This window comes from Trachemys scripta, chromosome 3 (genome assembly GCF_013100865.1).
Source record: "Trachemys scripta elegans isolate TJP31775 chromosome 3, CAS_Tse_1.0, whole genome shotgun sequence".
Classification (NCBI taxonomy): Eukaryota; Metazoa; Chordata; order Testudines; family Emydidae; genus Trachemys; species Trachemys scripta.
In genome coordinates, this window is record NC_048300.1 from 155,310,418 (window position 1) to 155,332,013 (window position 21,596).

Consider the following 21,596-nt stretch of genomic DNA (forward strand, 5'->3'; position numbering starts at 1 on the left):
GTAAGACAACTCCCACCTGTTTATGCTCTCTGTATGTGTGTATATATATCTCCTCAATATATGTTCCATTCTATATGCATCCGAAGAAGTGGGCTGTAGTCCACGAAAGCTTATGCTCTAATAAATTTGTTAGTCTCTAAGGTGCCACAAGTACTCCTGTTCTTCTTTTTGTCTTGCAGTTGTATATTTTCAGCTAGTAAATGCTCTTCCAAGATATACCTTTGTGACTGGCAAAACAATTCCTTCCAAAGCAGTCCCCTGGAAATCAAATGTCAGCCTGATCATTTCTATAGTGGACATAAAAATCTTGACTGACATATGGCCCAGGAAAGAAAAACCTAGAAATCAAGCTTTTGAGACTATCAACTTTGAAATTTCATTCCAATTAGCCCAATTTGTCAAGAAATTCTGATAGATATTTGAATGCCTTAGAGTGGATGGATTTTTCTAGTCTGTTTTTCACACAGTACAGGCCACCGTTATTTGTCTTTTCAAAAATGTAATGAAAGAGAATCCAAGCTTTCCCGCTCGTACGTATGCATATACATTTATCACTGCTACACTTATAGCTCAGGGAATTGTGCATCACAGTTACTTTAGAACCCTTGTTGTCCCCTTTGAGTTCACCCTCAGCTGACAAACCTGGCTCCCTGCACCTCTCTCTGGGTGAAACCAAGTGGTACAATCCCTCTCAGACTGGATCTCTGGGTTACAGCCCCCGTTTCCCAATCATGTTTACCCAAGAGGTCCAACTGATTTTGGCACTGGTAAGCCTTTTGCTCTGGGAGCCTGTGACAATGACTGATTAGTGACACAAAAAACAGCTTCTTTAAAACAAAGGTAGGTAGCACACAGCTCAGAAGGCTAACACAAAGAATCCCACACACATCCTCTTACCTAGATATTAATCTTTCCTCACAAGGATTTGAAAGTTCCTATCTGCTGAGCTAAGCCCTGTCTCTGGCTGGGAGAAGCAGACTGTCCTGCGTGCAGCATGCTCTCGCTGTTGTGTATCTCAGTCAATCTGTGTGTAAGCCTCAGTCTGCTGACAACCACCTCCTGCATTTTGACTGCCAGTTTGTGTTGCAGCCCTATGCTCTGTCATGGCGTCTAGATGGCCAATTGTCGGTCAAAGGGTCACATCGGTGTCGTGTGCAGCACCTTGGTGTCGTGTGCAACACATTGGGGCCGTGTGACCATTCTTGAACCTTCCGTCTGGTCAATTGTAGGTCACAATGGTACCGTGTGCTACAATTCCAGCGTGCCGGGTGCATAAGCTTAGCGTGCCGGGTGCAGTGTCTGTTTACGTAGAGGGCACCAGCTCGGAGCCTGGTTGGTGTAGGAGCGGGGAACCAATTAGATGCTAGCACGTGCAAGGGTCTTCGAACAAAACTATGTCCCTCGCCTAAATCAGCAGGAGTGTCCGCATGTTAGCTGGAAGGCCTGAACACCCTTTCAGCCAGGATCTCCCCCGGATTTAGCCGGCTCGTGTCGTGTCATCTCGGGTTACATCTCATCATGTCCCTGGTGTCTGTACTGCTGGTCAGCTGCACCTGGAGTGTGGTATGTATATATTAATTTTTGTAGATATTCTGTTTGTTAGGCCTTTTTTCTTTATTACTTGGTACCAAATCTCATGTGTAGTGTATAGAGGACGAATTGTTACAGTTCACTCAGTTTTGTATGTTTGTTCTGGTTTGTCAGTAAATAGTTGGTTGTAGATTATCTGATTCCTTGTTGTTAAGTCTATATAGACTGTTTTATATTACTGCCCTGATGATATTTTTGGTTGGTTACTTGTTCCTATTTCAATTGAATTTGTATTGTTAGTTGGTAAAGGTGCTCCTCCCCAGCCCAAGTTGTGATTCATCCTCCATTAATAAATGGCCACCTGTTTTGAATTACAATCTGCCTCTGTCTCAATTTTCCTCTTCCACTTGAATCCTCATTCGAACCTGTATTGGTCTTGGACAGTTTGCTGTGGTTTTATACAAATATGATGATGATTTAATAGAACTAAAACTGTAACATTAAAAATAGATGTCTGAATTTGCATCACATTTAGTGGTTTCAGAAGTGAGATAACAAAAAGGTATTACCCTACTCTCAAAAAGAACAAGAGTACTTGTGGCACCTTAGAGACTAACAAATTTATTAGAGCATAAGCTTTCGTGGACTACAGCCCACTTCTTCAGTTTTTGAAAACACTTATTCTTTCTTCTTACACAGTAACAATTGCAGTAGACCTTCTACGATCTTAGTCAATATATAGTTTTAGTTAACTATGCACTACAGTTCGCTTCCTCTAAGCCACCATGCCAAACATCAAAATACACTGAAACAACTGAGAACATAAGAATGGCCATAATGGGTTAGACCAAAGGTCCAGCTAGCCCAGTATCCTGTCTTCTGACAGTGACCAATGCCAGGTGCTTTAAAGGGAAAGAACAGAACAGGAAATCATTGAGTGATCCATCCCTTGTCGCCCGTTCCCAGCTTTTGGAAAACAGAGGCTAGGGACACCATCCCTGCCCGTCCTGGCTAATAGCCATTATGGACCTATCCTCCATGAATTTATCTAGTTCTTTTTTGAACCCTGTTATAGCCTTGGCCTTCACAACATAGAATCATAGAAAATTAGGGTTGGAAGAGACCTCAGGAGGTCATCTAATCTAAGCCCCTGCTCAAAGCAGGACCAACCCTTTGGCAAAGTGTTCCACAGGTTGACTGTATGTTGTGTGAAGAAATACTTCCTTTTGTTTGTTTTAAACCTGCTGCCTGTTAATTTCATTTGGTGACCCCTAGTTCTTGTGTTATGAGAAGGAGTAAATAACACTTCCTTATTTACTTTCTCCACACCAGTCAAGATTTTATAGACCTGTATCATATCCCTCCTCAGTCGTCTCATTTCCAAGCTAAAAAGTCCCAGTCTTATTAATCTCTCTTCATATGGAAGCTGTTCCATACCCTTAATGATTTTTGTTGCCCTTCTCTGTACCATTTCCAATTCCAATATATGTTTTTTTGAGATGGGGCAACCATGTCTGCACACAGTATTCAATATGTGGGCGTACCATAGGTTTCTATAGAGTAGTAACAAACCTCAAAGATTCATTATTCCCCTGTAGCAACCCAACAAAATACTCAGAGTGGTATTGCCATCCCCTTTCTGTTACTCAGCCTCTTCCCCATCAGCCGTAATTTATTGTGATCCCCTAAATACATTCATCCCAGAACACATTGATATGCTAGCTTGCTAGTGGAAATATTATTTGAATCTGTTAAACAACTGAATTTTAAACACCATTGTACAGGTGAACAATTTTAAACCAGAGGTGTCAGTTGCTGAAAGAGGGTGCTCTGTTCACACCCTGAGTAAAATTTCCATATGAAGTACATTCCTTGTATTTCAAGGGGATACAAACTTTCTCTTTCACATCTGGTAAGGTCTCCAGGTCTAATCCCTCACTGCTGTAAATGTGTATTTGAATAAATATTCAGTCTGGATATACAAATGTTTAAAAGCATGATCTGTTCTGCTCACTGCGGCCCAGATTCTTTGCTGTAACTAGCTTGCACTGGGCACAGCAGATAAAGGAAGACATGCCAGAGCCAATTATGGCTCTCTATCTCTCTTTCTGCCCTGCCCTGGGTGCAAGATAGAGAAGCCTGGAGCTGAGCTCACTGTCAGCAATGAGCAAATAATAAATTATAACTAATAAAAATGCCACCACAATTTTAATCATTATGTCTATACCTTCCCTTAACCAGTTTGCTTTCCCATCAGCATTTATGCTCATGTGTTCCAAAAGTGTCTGAATATTTTTGATTCTTTGCTAAATGTTCTAAATCTTTTCATACCTATGACTGGGGTGTCACCAACACGTCCAACCATTTTATTTGTGATGCCTCCAGTTGAAGTTGCACAAGCAATGTTACCTTCACAGTCTATAGCAACTGCACCCACTGTGTCATGAACCCTAAAACACAGAGAAAACAATACTGTAACTCCAAGCTGAACAGCTGCATTGCTAGAAGCACCACCACACAATAACCATTTAGCACATAAAAATAACACTTAGTACCTAAACAGAGCTTTTCATCTTCAAAGGGCTGTACAAACATTAACTAATTAATCCCCACAATGTGTCTAGGAGGCAGGTAAGTAATATTAGCTCCTTTTTGTTCCCAAATGCAAAGACTATACTTGATTTGCACAAGCTAAAGACAGAGTCAGTGTCAGAGTGTAGATTATAATTTTAGGAATACCTGGAAAGCTGTCTCATACACAGTTTACTAGACCACTGGGCACAACAGAGATAGGAGGCTAGCTCCCTATTTTGCTATATGCACAATTTCAGGGGGTTTGGACTCAAAGCTATATTAACCAAATATTTATACAAAATATTTATGTAAAAAAATAGGTATAAAACATATTTATAAAATGTATTTAATAAATTTAAATTTAATAAAATGTAAAATGTTAATTCAAACTAATAAAAAAAGAAAATATAATAAGGGAGGGGGGTCTCTGATAATATCAGGATAAGTTATTGCTCTTACCTACAAACATATTCATGCTTTTCTAATTAACAAGTGTTCCATGATTATTTTCCTGCCTAATTGTCAGTAGTAACTATGCTTTAGTGAGATGGATATACTACTTCTTGAATTAGCACAATATCCCTCCTAACCAAATTGTCACTCACAACTACTTTCCACTTCTATGGTGTCTTTCATAAAACGATCTCAAAGCACTTCACTAACATTTCTGTTAGTCTCAAAGGTGCCACAGGACCCTCTGTTGCTTTTCACAAACATTAAGCCTCACAACTATACTATATGTGACATACATCAACTGTGTGTCAAGACAGGATACCTCATGTGGAGTATTGACAAGACAGTACTCCTTTGAGCTTTTCTGCCTGTAGTTAAAACAAAAATGCCATCATTAACAAAGGTGAGAGCTGAATTAATTCGCAAAAATTAAGTGATAGCTGTTCCTCAGTGCTGTCCTTTTACACTATGCCAACAAACTTTCTTGGGTTTTGTTCTACTTTCTATGCTAGTTGTACACAACATTCAGCAATCTCTATGCATACTCAATCCAAATTGAAATTGTTCTGTATGATACAACACTAGTAAATGTGGATTACCATTCTGGCAGTGAGGGGCTGAGAGAGATATACTATGTCAGTGGTTCTCAAACTTTTTTTTCGCGGACCACTTGAAAATTGATGAGGTTCTTGACGGACCACTTAATGATCTTTACAAATGTTGTTTGTACCATTAGCTAACTATTGTAAAAAGTGCTATATTAAAAAAAAAAACCCTTAATAATAATTAAAAATAAATAAAAGCTACAAATAAAAGCTCACAACTCATATTTTAATATCAGAGTCTTATCTTTGTAATGCAATGGATGTGCCCTCTCTCCCCCGCCACAGCAGCCCCCAAGCTGGGGCTGAGAAGGAGGGGGGGGGTCTCTCCTTTGCAGCCGCAACCCTGGAGCTGGGGAAAATTGCCTCTTTCTCTGGCTGCCGCAGCCTTGCACATTCCAAATTCTGCCCACCCCTCTCTTCACCCCACTGCTCCCTCCCATTCCCCCACAAGTCCACCACTTCACCTTACATGTGCGTCTTCTCAGGGGCCAGGCACCTAATTAGTGGAGCCACAGCTGTATTAGGTGGATGGCCCTTCATTCTCTTGTCTGCGGCTGCCCACACGTGCACCTTAGAGGGAACTATCCGCGGACCATCTGAATGGACCTCACGGACCACTGGTGGTCCATGGATCAGAGTTTAAAAACCTCTGTACTATATTATCATGAGATCTTCATTCTATGTTGATTTGCTACAAAACCCATAGTGCAATTTCCTAAGAAATGTGTGAAGTCTTTTGAGCAGACACCTTTTCCATAGCAAAATACATTAATCTAATTCATTTTTTAGAAAACAAAAGCATATTTAATGACTGTCCAAAGGGTCAAGCTCCAGCGACATACATTAACGTTATTATAATGATGTGACATTTATATCCAGCACTTTCTGCAAATCAAGAGGCTGTAAAGTATCCCATCTTAGGCACTCAAAACTTGAGACACCCAAAATGACTAGTCACTTTTGAAAATTTAGACCTTAAGGTACAATCACTAGAGCCCAATCCAATGCTCAATGAAGTTAATGGAAAGACTCCCATTGACTTCAATGGCCATGAGATCAGACCTAATACAAAGCCTACTGAAATCAGTGGAAGTCTTGAGTAAGGATCTGGGGCAAGGATCTTCCTGGTGCAAGTGCTGGAGAAACCAACTAGGGGCAGAGCTCTTCCTGACCTGCTGCTTACAATCAGGGAAGAATTAGTAGGGGAAGCAAAAGTGGATTGGAACCTGGGAGGCAGTGACCATGAGATGGTCGAGTTCAGGATCCTGACACAAGGAAGAAAGGAGAGCAGCAGAATATGGACCCTGGACTTCAGAAAAGCAGACTTTGACTCCCTCAGGGAACTGATGGGCAGGATCCCCTGGGAGAATAAAATGAAGGGGAAACGAGTCCAGGAGAGCTTCAATAAAGAATTCTTATTGAGGTTGCAGGAACAAACCATCCCGATGTGTAGAAAGAATAGTAAATATGGCAGGCGACCAACTTGGCTTAACAGTGAAATCCTTGCTGATCTTAAACACAAAAAAGGTTACAAGAAGCAGACGATTGGACAAATGACCAGGGAGGAGTATAAAAATATTGCTCAGGCATGCAGGAATGAAATCAGGATGGCCAAATCACACTTGGAGTTGCAGCTAGCAAGGGATGTTAAGAGTAACAAGAAGGGTTTCTACAGGTATGTTAGCAACAAGAAGGTGGTCAGGGAAAGTGCAGGCCCCCTACTGAATGGGGGAGGCAACCTAGTGACAGAGGATGTGGAAAAAGCTAATGTACTCAATGCTTTTTTTGCCTCTGTCTTCACGAATAAGGTCAGCTCCCAGCCTACTGCACTGGGCAACACAGTATGGGGAGGAGGTGACCAGCCCTCTGTGGAGAAAGAAGTAGTTCACGACTATTTAGAAAAGCTGGATGTGCACAAGTCCATGGGGCCGGATGCACTGCATCCGAGGGTGCAAAAGGAATTGGTGGATATCATTGCAGAGCCATTGGCCATTATCTCTGAAAACTCATGGCTATCAGGGGAGGTCCCTGATGACTGAAAAAAGGCTAATGTAGTGCCCATCTTTAAAAAAGGGAAGAAGGAGGATCCAGGAAACTACAGGCCAGTCAGCCTTACCTAAGTCCCTGGAAAAATCATGGAGCAGGTCCTCAAGGAATCAATTTTGAAGCACTTTGAGGAAGGGAAAGTGATCAAGAATAGTCAGCATGGATTCACCAAGGGCAAGTCATGCCTGACTAACCTAATTGCCTTCTATGATGAGATAACTGGCTCTGTGGATGAGGGGAAAGCAGTGGACATGTTATTCCTTGACTTTAGCAAAGCTTTTGATACAGTCTCCCACAATATTCTTGCCAGCAAGTTAAAGAAGTATGGGCTGAATGAATGGATTACAAAGTGGATATAAAGCTGGCTAGATCGTCAGGCTCAATGGGTAGTGATTAATGGCTCCATGTCTAGTTGGCAGCCGGTATCAAGCGGAGTGCCCCAGAGGTCGGTCCTGGGGCCGGTTTTGTTCAATATCTTCTTTAATGATCTGGAGATGGCGTGGATTGCACTCTCAGCAAGTTTGCAGACATTAAACTGTGAGGAGTGGTAGATACGCTGGGGGGTAGGGACAGGATACAGAGGGATCTAGACAAATTAGAGGACTGGGCATAAGAAATGTGATGAGGTTCAACAAGGACAAGTGCAGAGTCCTGCACTTAGGTTGGAAGAATCCCATGCACTGCTACAGACTAGGGACCAAGTGGCTAGACAGCAGTTCTGCAGAAACGGACCTAGGAGTTACAGTGGATGAGAAGCTGGATATGAGTCAACAGTGTGCCCTTGTTGCCAAGAAGGCTAACGGCATTTTGGGCTGTATAAGTAGGAGCACTGCCAGCAGATCAAGGGACGTGATCATTCCCCTCTATTCACCATTGGTGAGGCCTTATCTGGAGTACTGTGTCCAGTTTTGGGCCCCACACTACAAGAAGGATGTGGAAAATTGGAAAGAGTACAGCAGAGGACAACAAAAATGATTAGGGAGATGGAGCACATGACTCATGAGGAGAGGCTGAGGGAACTGGGATTATTTAGTCTGCAGAAGAGAAGAATGAGGGGGGATTTGATAGCTGGTTTCAACTACCTGAAAGTGGGTTCCAAAGAAGATGGATCTAGACAGTTCTCAGTGGTAGCAGATGACAGAACAAGGAGTAATGGTCTCAAGTTGCAGTGGGGGAGGTTTAGGTTGGATATTAGGAAAATCTTTTTCACTAGGAGGGTGGTGAAGCACTGGAATGGATTACCTATGGAGGTGGTGGAATCTCCTTCCTTAGAGGTTTTTAAGGTCAGGCTTGACAAAGCTCTGGCTGGGATGATTTAGTTGGGGATTGGGCCTGCTTTGAGCAGGGGGTTGGACTAGATGACCTCTTAAGGTCCCTTCCAACCCTGATATTCTATGAGTCTATGATCTGTGTGCTGGAACCTGCACTCTTATAAAATGGTGAACCCGAACACTCACTGATATCCATGAGGGCTGAGTGCAGTCAGCTAGGGTGACCAGCTGTCCCGGTTTTATAGGAACAATCCCAATATTTGGGGCTTTGTCTTATATAGGTGCCTATTCTCCCTCCCCCTCCCCCCCATCCCATCCAGATTTTTCACATTTGTTGTCTGGTCACCTTACACTCAGCATTTTCCAGACTCTAGCCCTATAGAAAGAAGAAGGTTGCAGTTGTTTTTCTTTGCTGTGACCTTTTCTAGATGATTACACTAAATTTTAGATGTGAAATACTGAAGTAAATAGGTTTCTAGCTGACTGACCAGCTCCATATTCATTCTCTTTCTAAAATATGTGGGCAGCAAGGGATCCTGGTGTTTTATTCTTCTTATGTAGGATACTGAATACTCATTTTAAGCCAGTAAAGTGTGTCCAGATATTATGATGATGGGTAACTTATAAATATTAATATAATAATATTTTTTCAAATCCATTATTATTCAATAATACTTTTCAATTATGTGTACATTTTTAAAGCAAACCATACTCTTCTAATCTCCAATTGTATCTTGCTACACTGATACATTAAATTTATAATTAAAAATGAAAATGATCATTACAGGAAATAAATTGTTTGCAGAGAGGTGTTAAAATTGATTTTTGTTAGGGAAGCACACCAAACACATGCTAATAAAGCAGTCACACTGGGATTTGATGCAAGTTGTGCAATTGGCACATTTAAAGATTAGCTCCCCTCCTCCACAAATAACCCCCTTGAGTTGATTTTAATTGCAAATTGACATCATTAAAAAGATGTGACCTTACCAGGCTCGTGATTCAGATCACGCATACTTTATATGAAATTTCATATTACTGCTAATGCATTACAAATGATTACCTTGTTCAACTTCTCAGAGGTTAAACAGACTTTTTCTTATACTCCACAAAGAAAAATAAACACAATGTAGACCTGTTTTTGAGAGGGAAATGTGTTTTGACATTCTCTTCCCAATTCTCCCTACCAGCACGCAGCTTTTTAATGGAAATTACTGCCTTGCAAATCTGATGTGAAATAGAAATTAGTATATGAAATACAAAAGTTCTCATCACCCTTGCTATTGCATCGGGCTTTTGAGCACATATTAATATAGACAATGGCCCTGGTCACTGGCTGCAGCTAAAGAGCATACAGGTCAACTCAAAGAGTCACAGGCAAATTTGGCTTTACTCCACCTTTGAACTCTTCTGACCCTGGGCCATATGTATGCCAGACTGGTTCCAAGTTGTCCTTGCAGGCTGCTCTAAGCAATGTTGGTTGCTAATTGCAATGACTACTGTTAGATCCACTAGACATTGCTGGAGTCAGGCCCCCCTTTTCCACAGCAACAGCTCCTATGTTAATCACAGGAAGAGGAGATGGTGTAGTCACCATTAGATCAATTCAGTGTCCTCAGAGGATCCCTCTACACAGGAGTGATCCTTCCCTTCCCAGTGATGTCAGTTATAGGGCAACTTTGCATCCGTGGAGAGAAGCAAAGTGGCCCTGACACAGGGAAGAATCTATGCCACTAACTTGATTCTAAGGAATATAGTCATTTCTGCAATGTTTATTTATATTTGTATATACTGTATACCCAATTATATAAACTTGAATATAAAAATATTGTACAATAAATATTAATTTATATAGCAAATTATTTATAATATTTTATGATGTTCCTGGCTTCAATAGGGCAATCTCTGTTTGTGCTTACAAGAGTTGTGCATTTGCAGCCTGGTACATCAAATTAGGATATATTCTTAAGCATGAAAATGACTTCCATAGAGAAGGCTGCGAATGAGCTGTGAAAGCAGAGAGGACTGGGAGCTTTTAAATTAAACAGATTCGGAGGCAACAAAGAAACTCATGTAGTCTACATTGACAGAAGCTAAAAATATAATTTTTATGACACTTTTCAATAAAGCTTTCAAAAATACACACTTTGTACAACCAAATGATCACTTAGAGTGGAATGATTTGTATCCCTTTTGAATTAAAATGAGCACCCAATTGATTTGTGCTTGTTATTTGCATTCTGCCTTTCTCTGCAGTCATTCCATATCAGTTCAGCTAAAAGCCCAGACTAGAAGATAACTATGTGCTCCTTGATTCTGTACCAAGTGTAAATTTAATTTTTTTAAAAACACATTCCTGGCTATTAAAACTAGTGTTTTGTGAAAATTACATTATTACTTCCTTAGCCTTAACAGAGAAATAGCTTTTTGCCACCCGACTAAACAGTTGACATTTTGAAAGGCAAGTGCTATGCTATGTCATAAATAACATCTTTAGGTCAGGACAATACTATTCAAATCAAAGCAAAAGGGTTGAACAAAAAAAAAAATCACCTCAATTCAAGGACAAAATAAAAGACAGTTGACTAGAAAAATCTTTCCACAGCTTGTGTTAGCGATAGGGTCTTCAGGGGAAGATTTGTCTGCACCAAGGAGGATCAAATCACCTGTCAGGTTTCTGAAGGGACACATCAATCAGATTTGACATGTTGCTGATTGCTCCATTAAATCACCACTTTGGTCTTGATTTGTCTCATCAGGTCAGATGATTTTTTTTTTTAAAGGCTTCAGATGGTAAACTGCTTTTCAAATTTTCTGATTGAAGCCTCTTCAAATAAATCTGTGTTTTGCATTGAACTAACCTAATGGACCATAAAGCTCCATCCTAATAACAAGATATTTTAGAGTAGACACTGCACTCCTGTGAGGCATGCCAAGTAAGGGACTCTGGGATTGGGGCGGGGGCAGGTTTATTAAAAGCTATCTTGCATGTTTGAGAAAAAAGTTATTTTTCACAGGTTTACTGTTAGCAGTTAGGTCAGAGGAAACAAAAACAAAAAACAAAACAAAACAAAACAAAAACCAATCTCTGGAGAGTCCTGGGGCTTCCAATATGCAGTAATTCCCCTCTCACAAAGTAGTTTTCTGTGGCTTTGAGCTGTATATCACATTACTTCATTGCATTCATGGATCATCTATTAATATTTTGTACATGCACTCAGAGTTTTGGGTTTATGACTTTTTAATAACTCTAAATAAATGAATATATTAAATTACCAATACTTTAAATATTTTGTGCCTCATTCTGTATAGGCATGGCATATGCTTTATATTACACCGTTCCTGAGCCAATGTTGACGCTCAGGACAGAAATTAGTCTTTTTCATTCCTCTCTGTCATTTGATGTTGCTTTCTTCTGCTCAGTGGTGCTGAGATCAACTGTTCTGCCCTCCCTACTAAGGGTTCTTCTTAAGGTTTCTTTTGGATGCTCTTGTTTTCTCACAGCAGTTGGTTTCCACTCAACAGCATCATGTGGGAATCTGTGTATTGTACATGCCCCAAATATGTCCAGTGCTCCCTTCTGTTTCTGGTGGAAATGATTTGCTGGTTGGTGATCTCTCAGAACTTTTTTCGGTAATGAAGTCTTTCAAACGAATGATCATAAATTTTCATAAGCACTGGTTTTCGAAGGCATCTATTTCTTTGTCTAACATCTTAGTAGATCTCCAGATCTCACACCCATATGTTAGCACTGAGATTACATTTGAATTGAAAATTCTCAGTTTTGTTCCAATTCTGATTGTTCCGAGTATCTTTGATTTCCATACATTACTAAGTTTAGTAAATGCTGTTGATGCCTTTCCTATCCTTCATGTCACTTCCTTCTTAAGGTTTCCGTTGGCCAACCTGGTGCTGCTCAGGTATATGACCTGTTTTATTTCTTGATATTTTTGCCTTCTAATAAAAAGCAACAGAGGGTCCTGTGGCACCTTTGAGACTAACAGAAGTATTGGGAGCATAAGCTTTCGTGGGTAAGAACCTCACTTCTTCAGATGCAAGTAATGGAAATCTCCAGAGGCAGGTATAAATCAGTGTGGAGATAACGAGGTTAGTTCAATCAGGGAGGGTGAGGTGCTCTGCTAGCAGTTGAGGTGTGAACACCAAGGGAGGAGAAACTGCTTCTGTAGTTGGATAGCCATTCACAGTCTTTGTTTAATCCTGATCTGATGGTGTCAAATTTGCAAATGAACTGGAGCTCAGCAGTTTCTCTTTGGAATCTGGTCCTGAAGTTTTTTTGCTGTAAGATGGCTACCTTTACATCTGCTATTGTGTGGCCAGGGAGGTTGAAGTGTTCTCCTACAGGTTTTTGTATATTGCCATTCCTGATATCTGACTTGTGTCCATTTATCCTCTTGCGTAGTCTTGCGAAGTCCCAATACTTCTGTTAGTCTCAAAGGTGCCACAGGACCCTCTGTTGCTTTTTACAGATTCAGACTAACACGGCTACCCCTCTGATACTTGCCTTCTAATGTGATTATTCCTGCTTGATGGTTTCAAGAATGTTGGTTTTAGCATAACTAATTCTGAGCCCTGCTAGGCCTGCCTTTTTGCTTGGTTGTCTTTCTTGGTATTTCATGGTATGTGCACATAACTAAATTTAAAGGGCCAAATTCATACCTGGTATAACCCCATGCAGATTAATGGAGTTATTACAGAGATGCTTTTAGCCTTTTGTGTCTGTAAAAGTCAGAACAAAATTGTGAACCTATACCTCTTGACTCTAAGTGAGCTACAAGCTCTGTGAGTATAGTCTTATTCTGCTATTTCACCCCTCCAACTTTCATGCTCACCTAGAATAAGGAAACACAAAATCAGAGAACATTTTCAAAACTGGGTGCCTAAAGTTAGGCTCCTAAACTGATATTTAGACACTTAAAACAAGTGCCCAAATTTTCTATATAATCCAAGGTCGTCTTTCTCCTACATTTCAATCCTATCCATATCCTCTTGGGGCAGGGCCTAAGCCTGAAGCCCATATCCCCCAACTATTGATTATGGGAGTATTTCAGAAGGTGAATGAGTAATGACATGAATTTGGGAGTTGCATCCCCTTAGTAATGTGAGTGAGTTCACATTTTCATGCCTGTTAAATGAAAATTTTCTTTCTAAATGAAAGTCAACAAAGAATTCTCCCGTTTCTCCAGGCTGAATGGCTTGGCATGAGCTTAGCTATAATCAATGGATAATTTTAAATTTAAGAAAAAGATTAAGGATGCTATACATTCATTTGACATATATGTTCTTAATTGTGCAGTGAACTTTCCACGGGACTATTCTTCCACCCACCGTGTGTAAACTTTTATAAAGGAACATAGCCTGCAATTGACCAGTAAGTGGCACACATACAACTGTGGGTATCACACACCCAGACATTCGATTTTAAATTTGCGATCTAATCTGCTCTAGATGAGGATGGGAAGTCACAGATCTATTGCTATTACACATTAAGAAAGAGTACTCCACAAACTCCACATGTGCTATTGTAACCCACATGCTTTATAATGCAGCATTTGATTTATTTTAATCCGGGAGAAGATATGGATTTTTGGTTGGAGTAGCCAATACCTCTGCACATGCAGAGGGCAGGGCAGGTATGATGGAATATGCCCTTGTATTCACACTTTAATCGTTGTACAGGTATGATTTGTAAGGTATCATTTGAAAACTCATAATTTGCTGGTCAGTACTGTCCTGATAAAATATGTGTGGTTATAAGAGTCCCCTGTATGATGTTATTAACATATGTTCCAAACCCCACAGCCCTGTCCAAGCAGAAGTTGGCAAACAGGTCTGTCCTAGACAAAGGAATGTGTGCTTGCCTTAAGTTGTATTTAAGCAGTAAACAGAGTCATCCAGCACGGAAGGAAATCAAAGAAAGTTCAAACAAGTGAAAAAACCCAGCAGGGAACATCCTTCCACACAGACTTCTTGTCTTTTCTCAGCTGGAAATGTTTTTCAAGGGGGCGACTGGAACTAATAAAAGGAAGGATACACACACCAAACCGCCCTCCCCCGCCCACCTCATTCTCTGTACCTGAGAAGATAAAAGGAAACAGCCATTGGACTCTTGTACAAAGATTGACCTGAAAACTTGGTCAATAATCTGATAGAGCATGTGGTGAGAGTTTGCTTTGCAGCTAATTTCTTAATTAGATACTAGTAAGTTTTTTATTTTTATTTTTCTAGTTACCATTTCTGACTTCTATGACTCATTACTTATACTCACTTACAATCTCTCTCTTTGTAGTTAATAAACTTGTTTTGCTGTTTTATCTAATTCAGTGTGTTTAAGTTGAAGGGTCTGCTAACTATTTAATGTAATAAACTGGCATATTATTCCCTTCAAGGAATAACTGACTTAATTTATTTGTAGTGTCCAGGAGAGGGCTGGGCAGTTCAGGAAATACATTTCTGGTCACTCAGCAGCATAACCCAGGCTGGTGAGAGCCATGGTGGAGCTGGTAGGCTGAAGTTACACACAGAAACTCAGGTTGTGACTTGTATGCTGGAAGGTTGTTTGTGAGAAGCCCAGGTGGGAACTACTACAGCAAGGCATTGTAAGGCACCCAATCTTGCAGGGCCAGGGTGACACAGCCCCCCACTAATCTGAATTGTGCCCCAGTATGTCACAGCAGGGCAACTCAGCTAGAAGGGCCCAGAAACATCCAGAAGTAGGGTGCGGGCAGTTACTAGACAAGCTCAACAGCTGTTTGGTGAAGCTGTATAGGAAAGTTTTATTGTGAACAAGGAGTGTTCCAACTCCCACACATTCACCATTTGAGAGTTGAGCCAATCAGAGCTCAGAAGAAGATAAATATAGAATTTAAAGACAACCCTGTGGACTCAGTGTCTGACTGATGCAGGACTAAGAATAGTGTCTGCTGCGAGGGCTGGGTCCTAGTCAGTGTGCTACTTTGGACACAGGTGCGTGCCATTCCAGCTTTATTTATTATGGAAGCTCCCCAATGGAATAATGTTTGGTCCACCACTGTGTGTTTTATGGATCTACCGGAGAGCTGGGAGGGAAACATTTGTTACATCTAAACACTACTGAGCTTGTAAATCTTACATTCAACTATCGGCTAACTGTTCTAAACTGGGATTCTGCCTCGGTTAAAAAGAGAACTAGGAAGAGCCAACTGAGGTGAGGGTATGTAAATCATCTTACTTAGGTGGTATTATGGGAAAAAGATAGTGCTACATAGAATGAGATCTTATAGAGATCTAGAGAATAGATATTCAAATGCTGATCCGAGAACCTTTACTACTTTGGGATACTGACTACAGATAACTGTTTCACCAGTAACTGAGGATTAGTCAATAATTAACCAAAGGCTGGAATGCTGCTAGCTGTGGAGACCCCAGAAGGTCTGTTTGCTGGCAAGGTTCTGAAGAGTTTGGAAAAGAAATGAGAGGCTTCTATTCTTCTCGAGCTCTGAAGTGACCAGGTGACACATATTACATATTATGGTTACTCTACAAAGACTGAGACATCATGTCTAAAAGAAGGTCAAAGGGGAATGTGTTTATATGTGTGCGCTAAAGTAGAAATATAAATGTTACATTAGAACCTTATATTTAAATGTATGTAATAGCAACAAAGTGGGGAAGTCTGTATAAGAAACACCAGTAGATTTACTGCCTAATGAATTTTGTTTAAAAGTTATTCATCGTTTTCAAAACGCTTTTTACATTTTTTATGTGTGCATTAAATGTGGTGTGTTTACTAAGAAAATGTATAGTACTTTTTTTCTGAAGTTTCCTGGGAACTATTAACATCTTTATTCAGGGTTTTACCTACAATAGCCCTAGGGTTTTAACTCTGCGTAATACTTTTTGAAAAATCCTGAAAATACAGAACTCTGGGCTGTGCCTCAACAAAGAGTTAACCTGAGGTGCAAGAAGAAGGGGAGTGTGTGACACCCAACTACCCTTGTATTCACACCCTACCATACTGTTGTAATAATATTTGTACAGATTATGCCTTGTGAAGTATCATTAGAAGCTAAAAACTCATTGTATGTGATGTGTATTGCGTTATGAATATACGTTGGAATTTTGACTGAAGTATGTGTAAACCAAGTATGTCTGTGAGAGCTGTTAAACAGGCCTATCTTAATGTGTATTTGATTCTTTGACCTTACCCTGATATTCAGGCAAATACAACGAAGATCCATATTTACATATAAGCAGAAACAGGACCATCAAGACAGCAGTGGAAAGAGGTGGTAAGAAACAGAATAATTTGTATTTCAGCAAAAACTGGTGGGGGAAGATAGAGTATGGAACATACAAACATAAGAATGGCCATACTGGGTCAGACCAAAGGTCCATCTAGCCCAGAATCCTGTCTTCCGGATTGCCAGGTGCTTCAGAGGGAATGAACAGAATCGGCAATCACTGAATGATCCTCTCCTATCACCCATTCCCAGCTTATTGCAAACAGACGCTAGGGACACCATCCCTGCCCATCCTGGCTAATAGCGTGGATATCCTCCATGAATTTATCTCGTTCTTTTTTGAACTCTGTTAGAGTCTTAGCCTTCATAACATCCTCTGGCCTTAGTCGCCTCTTTTCCAAGCTGAAAAGTCCCAGTCTTATTAATCTCTACTCATAATGAAGCTGTTCCATACTCCTAATAATTTTTGTTGCCTTTTTCTGAACCTTTTTGAATTCCAATATATCTTTTTTGAGACGGGGCGACCACATCTGCACACACTATTCAAGATGCGGGCGTACCATAGGTTTATAGACAGGCAATATGATATTGAGCTTCCTTCCCCACCAGATTCCGTGTCACCTGCCTCACAGCTTGAATAAACATTACTTTGAGGTAAACCTCCAGATGAATCTATTTCAAAAGATTACTTGTTTATAAAGATGGGGTTCTGAACCTCAAGTGATAAACAATTGAATCAACTGACTGTATACAATATACAATGGTAGATACGCTGGAGGGTAGGGATAGGATACAGAGGGACCTAGACAAATTAGAGGATTGGGCCAAAAGAAACATGATGAGGTTCAACAAGGACACGTGCAGAGTCCTGCACTTAGGACGGAAGAATCCCATTCACTGTTACAGACTAGGGACCGAATGGCTACGAAGCAGTTCTGCAGAAAAGGTCCTAGGGGTTACAGAGGATGAGAAGCTGGATATGAGTGAACAGTGTGCCCTTGTTGCCAAGAAGGCTAACGGCATTTTTGGCTGTATAAATAGGGGCATTGCCAGCAGATAGAGGGACGTGATCATTCCCCTCTATTCACCATTGGTGAGGCCTCAGCTGGAGTACTGTATCCAGTTTTGGGCCCCACACTACAAGAAGGATGTGGAAAAATTGGAAAGAGTCCAGCGGAGAGCAACAAAAATGATTAGGGGGCTGGACCACATGATTTATGAGGAGAGGCTGAGGGAACTGGGATTATTTAGTCTGCAGAAGAGAAGAATGAGGGGGGATTTGATAGCTGCTTTCAAGTACCTGAAAGGGGGTTACAAAGAGGATGGATCTAGACTGTTCTCAGTGGTACCAGATGACAGAACAAGGAGTAATGGTCTCAAGTTGCAGTGGGGGAGGTTTAGGTTGGATATTAGGAAAAACTTTTTCACTAGGAGGGTGGTGAAACACTGGAATGGGTTACCTAGGGAGGTGGTGGAATCTCCTTCCTTAGAGGTTTTTAAGGTCAGGCTTGACAAAGCCCTGGCTGGGATGATTTAGTTGGAAATTGGTTCTGCTTTGAGCAGGGGGTTGGACTAGATGACCTCCTGAGGTCCCTTCCAACCCTGATATTCTGTGATTCTATGAATATTACTATATTATAAGAGTGTATAGAGGAGATCTTTTCTGAAAGCTAATGGTGATTAATATAATTGTGAAATGTATGTATTGACAGTATGTAAGGAATTATGTATACTCATTGATATTAGACTGTGCAGGCTGCCCAAACCGGAGGGAATGGCATAGCTATGTACTGTCTCCTATGTAAATTAAACATGGAGGAATCAGAAACAGCGGAAGCCCCATTTACATAGAAATCATACAGGAGGATGGGATGCCCACAAGAAGGGAATAACAGCATGAGGTCATCCTGCCACTTGAATCAAGTTAATTGAACTTTGGGAAATATAAACAAAGACTGAAGCCATCCTTGGTATCCAGGACTAGACAGAAACCAGCTGAGAAAGATGGGTCCTTCAATGAACAGTTGGAGGGCTGAAGTCTCTGGAACTGAATATAGGCGAGAAACCTGCCTAGGTAAAGATTTTGCATCTAAGAGGACCAGGGAAACCAGCACCTTGTACTTTTGTGGAAGATCCCAACTGAAAGAAAATGAGTCATGGCTGGGAAGAAGAATGGCTGATGAAAGAAACTATCTTGAGCAAAGCCTGTACCTTGCTAGATTAAGTTTTAGACTTTTATATGGGTGTTTTCACTTTTATTTGCTGTAACCCTATGGCCTCTTGTTATCCAAATTTGTTTTATTTTACCATAAACCTACTCATTGCTGTGTTTAAAGGGAAGAGTGTAGTGACCCCAGTTAAGCTAATAAGCTGTGATGTGGTTTTGTGTCTTTAGACAACAAATTAACCATATTATTTATCTGAACTGTCCAGGAGAGAGCTAGACATTGCAGAACATACAGTTTTGGGGAAATCTGGGACTGTGAGTGTGTTGGAGTCATTCTGCAAGCAGTAATCACAGCTGGTGGACGCCACTGTGGGGCTATAGACAGGCTGCGGGAGTCAGAGCTGCTGACACAGGGCTGTTTAGCACACAGACACTCAGAGTGCAACCTGAATGCTGGTGGCTTGTTGTGAGTTTCCCAGGTTGGGAGCGACAGCAGCACAGCATTGTGAGGCACCCAGGTTACAGGGTGGGCAGTGACACAATCCATCGCTGGTCTAAATTATACCCTAGACTATGACCGAGTTTAACAGAGTTATATGTAGTACTGTCTCAGCATCTGTTATACTAATAATATTGGTCTTCCACAACACTTGGTGTTGGTATTATTTGCAATTAAGATCTTGAATCCCATGAGCAGCTAATCATCTACATCACCCATTGTGTAGAATGGAAATTGCGGGTTATCAGCATTTCTCAGGGGCCTGGGGCTATCCCACTTCCCCATCATGCAAAAACCCACAGGAGGGGCTTGTAAGGGAGAAAATCTCCACATTATCCTGCCCGCCTTGTGAACTTTTCCTATATAAGATTGAAGCACATATAGAAAACTGATTTGAATAAACAAACTATTGAACAACTAAAAGGACATGCCTTAAGAAATATTACAATCTAACTAAAAAGGTAGTTTACTTCAGGGATGAATTGGGCGATGATATTTGCAGAAAGATTGGTTGCTATAAATATGTATGTTCTCTCTCATTTCTGATATGCATCACTGAGGAGTGGACGTGTTTGTGTGACATTATCCCTGAAACACTGAGATTCTTAGAACTTTACTATAAATCTGGGTAAGTTTGTGCACTTGTAGTGCTTTTATCTTGAGCTTTCATGGTTTTAAGATGTCTTTCAATTTTTAAATTATTTGATTTTCACTTGAGGTTTGTTTGGTATTCACTTTGATGTCAACACTTTTATTATATCATCTGAGTTAAACTCACTCTAAGGAATTAAGCCATCACTCTGGTATTTTAATCCTTATGAATCATTGCTTGATGAATGTTTAAATGGCATAGGAAAATAAACATTTGAAAATATAGTAACTGTGCTTCACTTTGACTTTTGAGTTGCTGGTGGTGTTGTATTGCACAGAAGGTGGCAATACAAAAAAAACTATTTGCAAATACAAACTGCACAAATAATATCCATCTCAGAGCTTTACCCAGTGGACAAAAAGGAAAATAAATCTGTATTTTAAAAGTAAAGCATTAGTTTAAAAAAAAAAAAAAACTCTGGGAAACATTTTGAGCATCCTAAATCGGAAGTTAGAGACACTATTTTATTATTATTTATGGGAATTTTACATGTCCTCTTCTGAAAGATAGTTTGTTTATTTTCAACCAACATCATTGAGGCACACAATGGAACACTATATACTACTTTATTTTAAGGAGATATAATAAAATGAAAGCTTCAATAGGGCTTGTCAAGCTACCTGCACTAACTCAAGAGTATGAGTACCAACCTCAGGGCAGACTGTTAAGAACAAGGGCACAAACCCCAAACTGGCTGTGAGTTCTATACTTAGATTTCACCAATCAAATTGTCAAGTGTAAACTTCTCAGCTGTTATAACAGCCTCAACATGGGGTCACAGAGAGTTCCCTTGAGTACTCTGATCTGTCTCGCCACTCAGGTCAGCCTACCTTTGTGATACATGGTTCCATACACCACTGGTTCTCAACTTTTCCAGACTACTGTACCCCTTTCAGGAGTCTGATTTGTCTTGCTTACCCCAAGTTTCACCTCACTTAAAAACTACTCGCTTACAAAATCAGACACAAAAATACATGTTCACATCAGACTATTGCTGAAAAATTGCTTACTTTCTCATTTTACCATACAATTATAAAATAAATTAATTGGAAAATAAATATTGTACTTACATTTCAAAGTATAGTATATAGAGCAGCATAAACAAGTTGTATGAAATTTTAGTTTGTACTGACTTCACCAGTACTTTTTATGTAGCCTGATGTAAAACTAGGCAAATATCTAGATGAATTGATGTACTCCCTGGAAGACCTCTGTGTACCCCCAAGGGTACACATATCCCTGGTTGAGAACCACTGCCGTACACCAAGAATCACACCAATCAAGTGATATGTCTATACACATTTGTACTTGTAATCATAAATCTATTGCACATTATTGTTAGTGTATCTAGCAATTTTCCGTTATTTTTAGCAAGCAATTTTCTGTATAGAAATAAAACATATAGAGAAAAAACACTTGAAGAGAAAAAAATCATAGGAATGTAGATGAGAGCCATAGGAATTTCAGGTCAAACCCTTGGTCCGTCCACACCTAGATTTTTCAGAGAAATCTATCATCTATCTTCCTCTTTATGGTTTTATACAACCACCAATCACAAC

At 40.3% G+C, this 21,596-nt stretch overlaps 1 protein-coding gene across 6 annotated transcripts in view; it reads right to left on the reverse strand.

Moving 5' to 3' along the window:
• LOC117875202 (isoaspartyl peptidase/L-asparaginase-like) overlaps window positions 1-21,596 on the reverse strand; it is a 230,381-nt gene that overhangs the window by 37,435 nt on the left and 171,350 nt on the right. For all 6 annotated transcript variants that reach the window (XR_004645209.1, XR_004645210.1, XM_034766243.1 and 3 more), the window contains exon 5: window positions 3,862-3,980. Coding sequence is in view for 4 of the 6 variants with exons in the window: in XM_034766243.1 (XP_034622134.1) it covers window positions 3,862-3,980 (119 nt within the window). In the remaining 2 variants the exon portion in view is untranslated. The remainder of the gene's footprint in view (window positions 1-3,861; window positions 3,981-21,596) is intronic.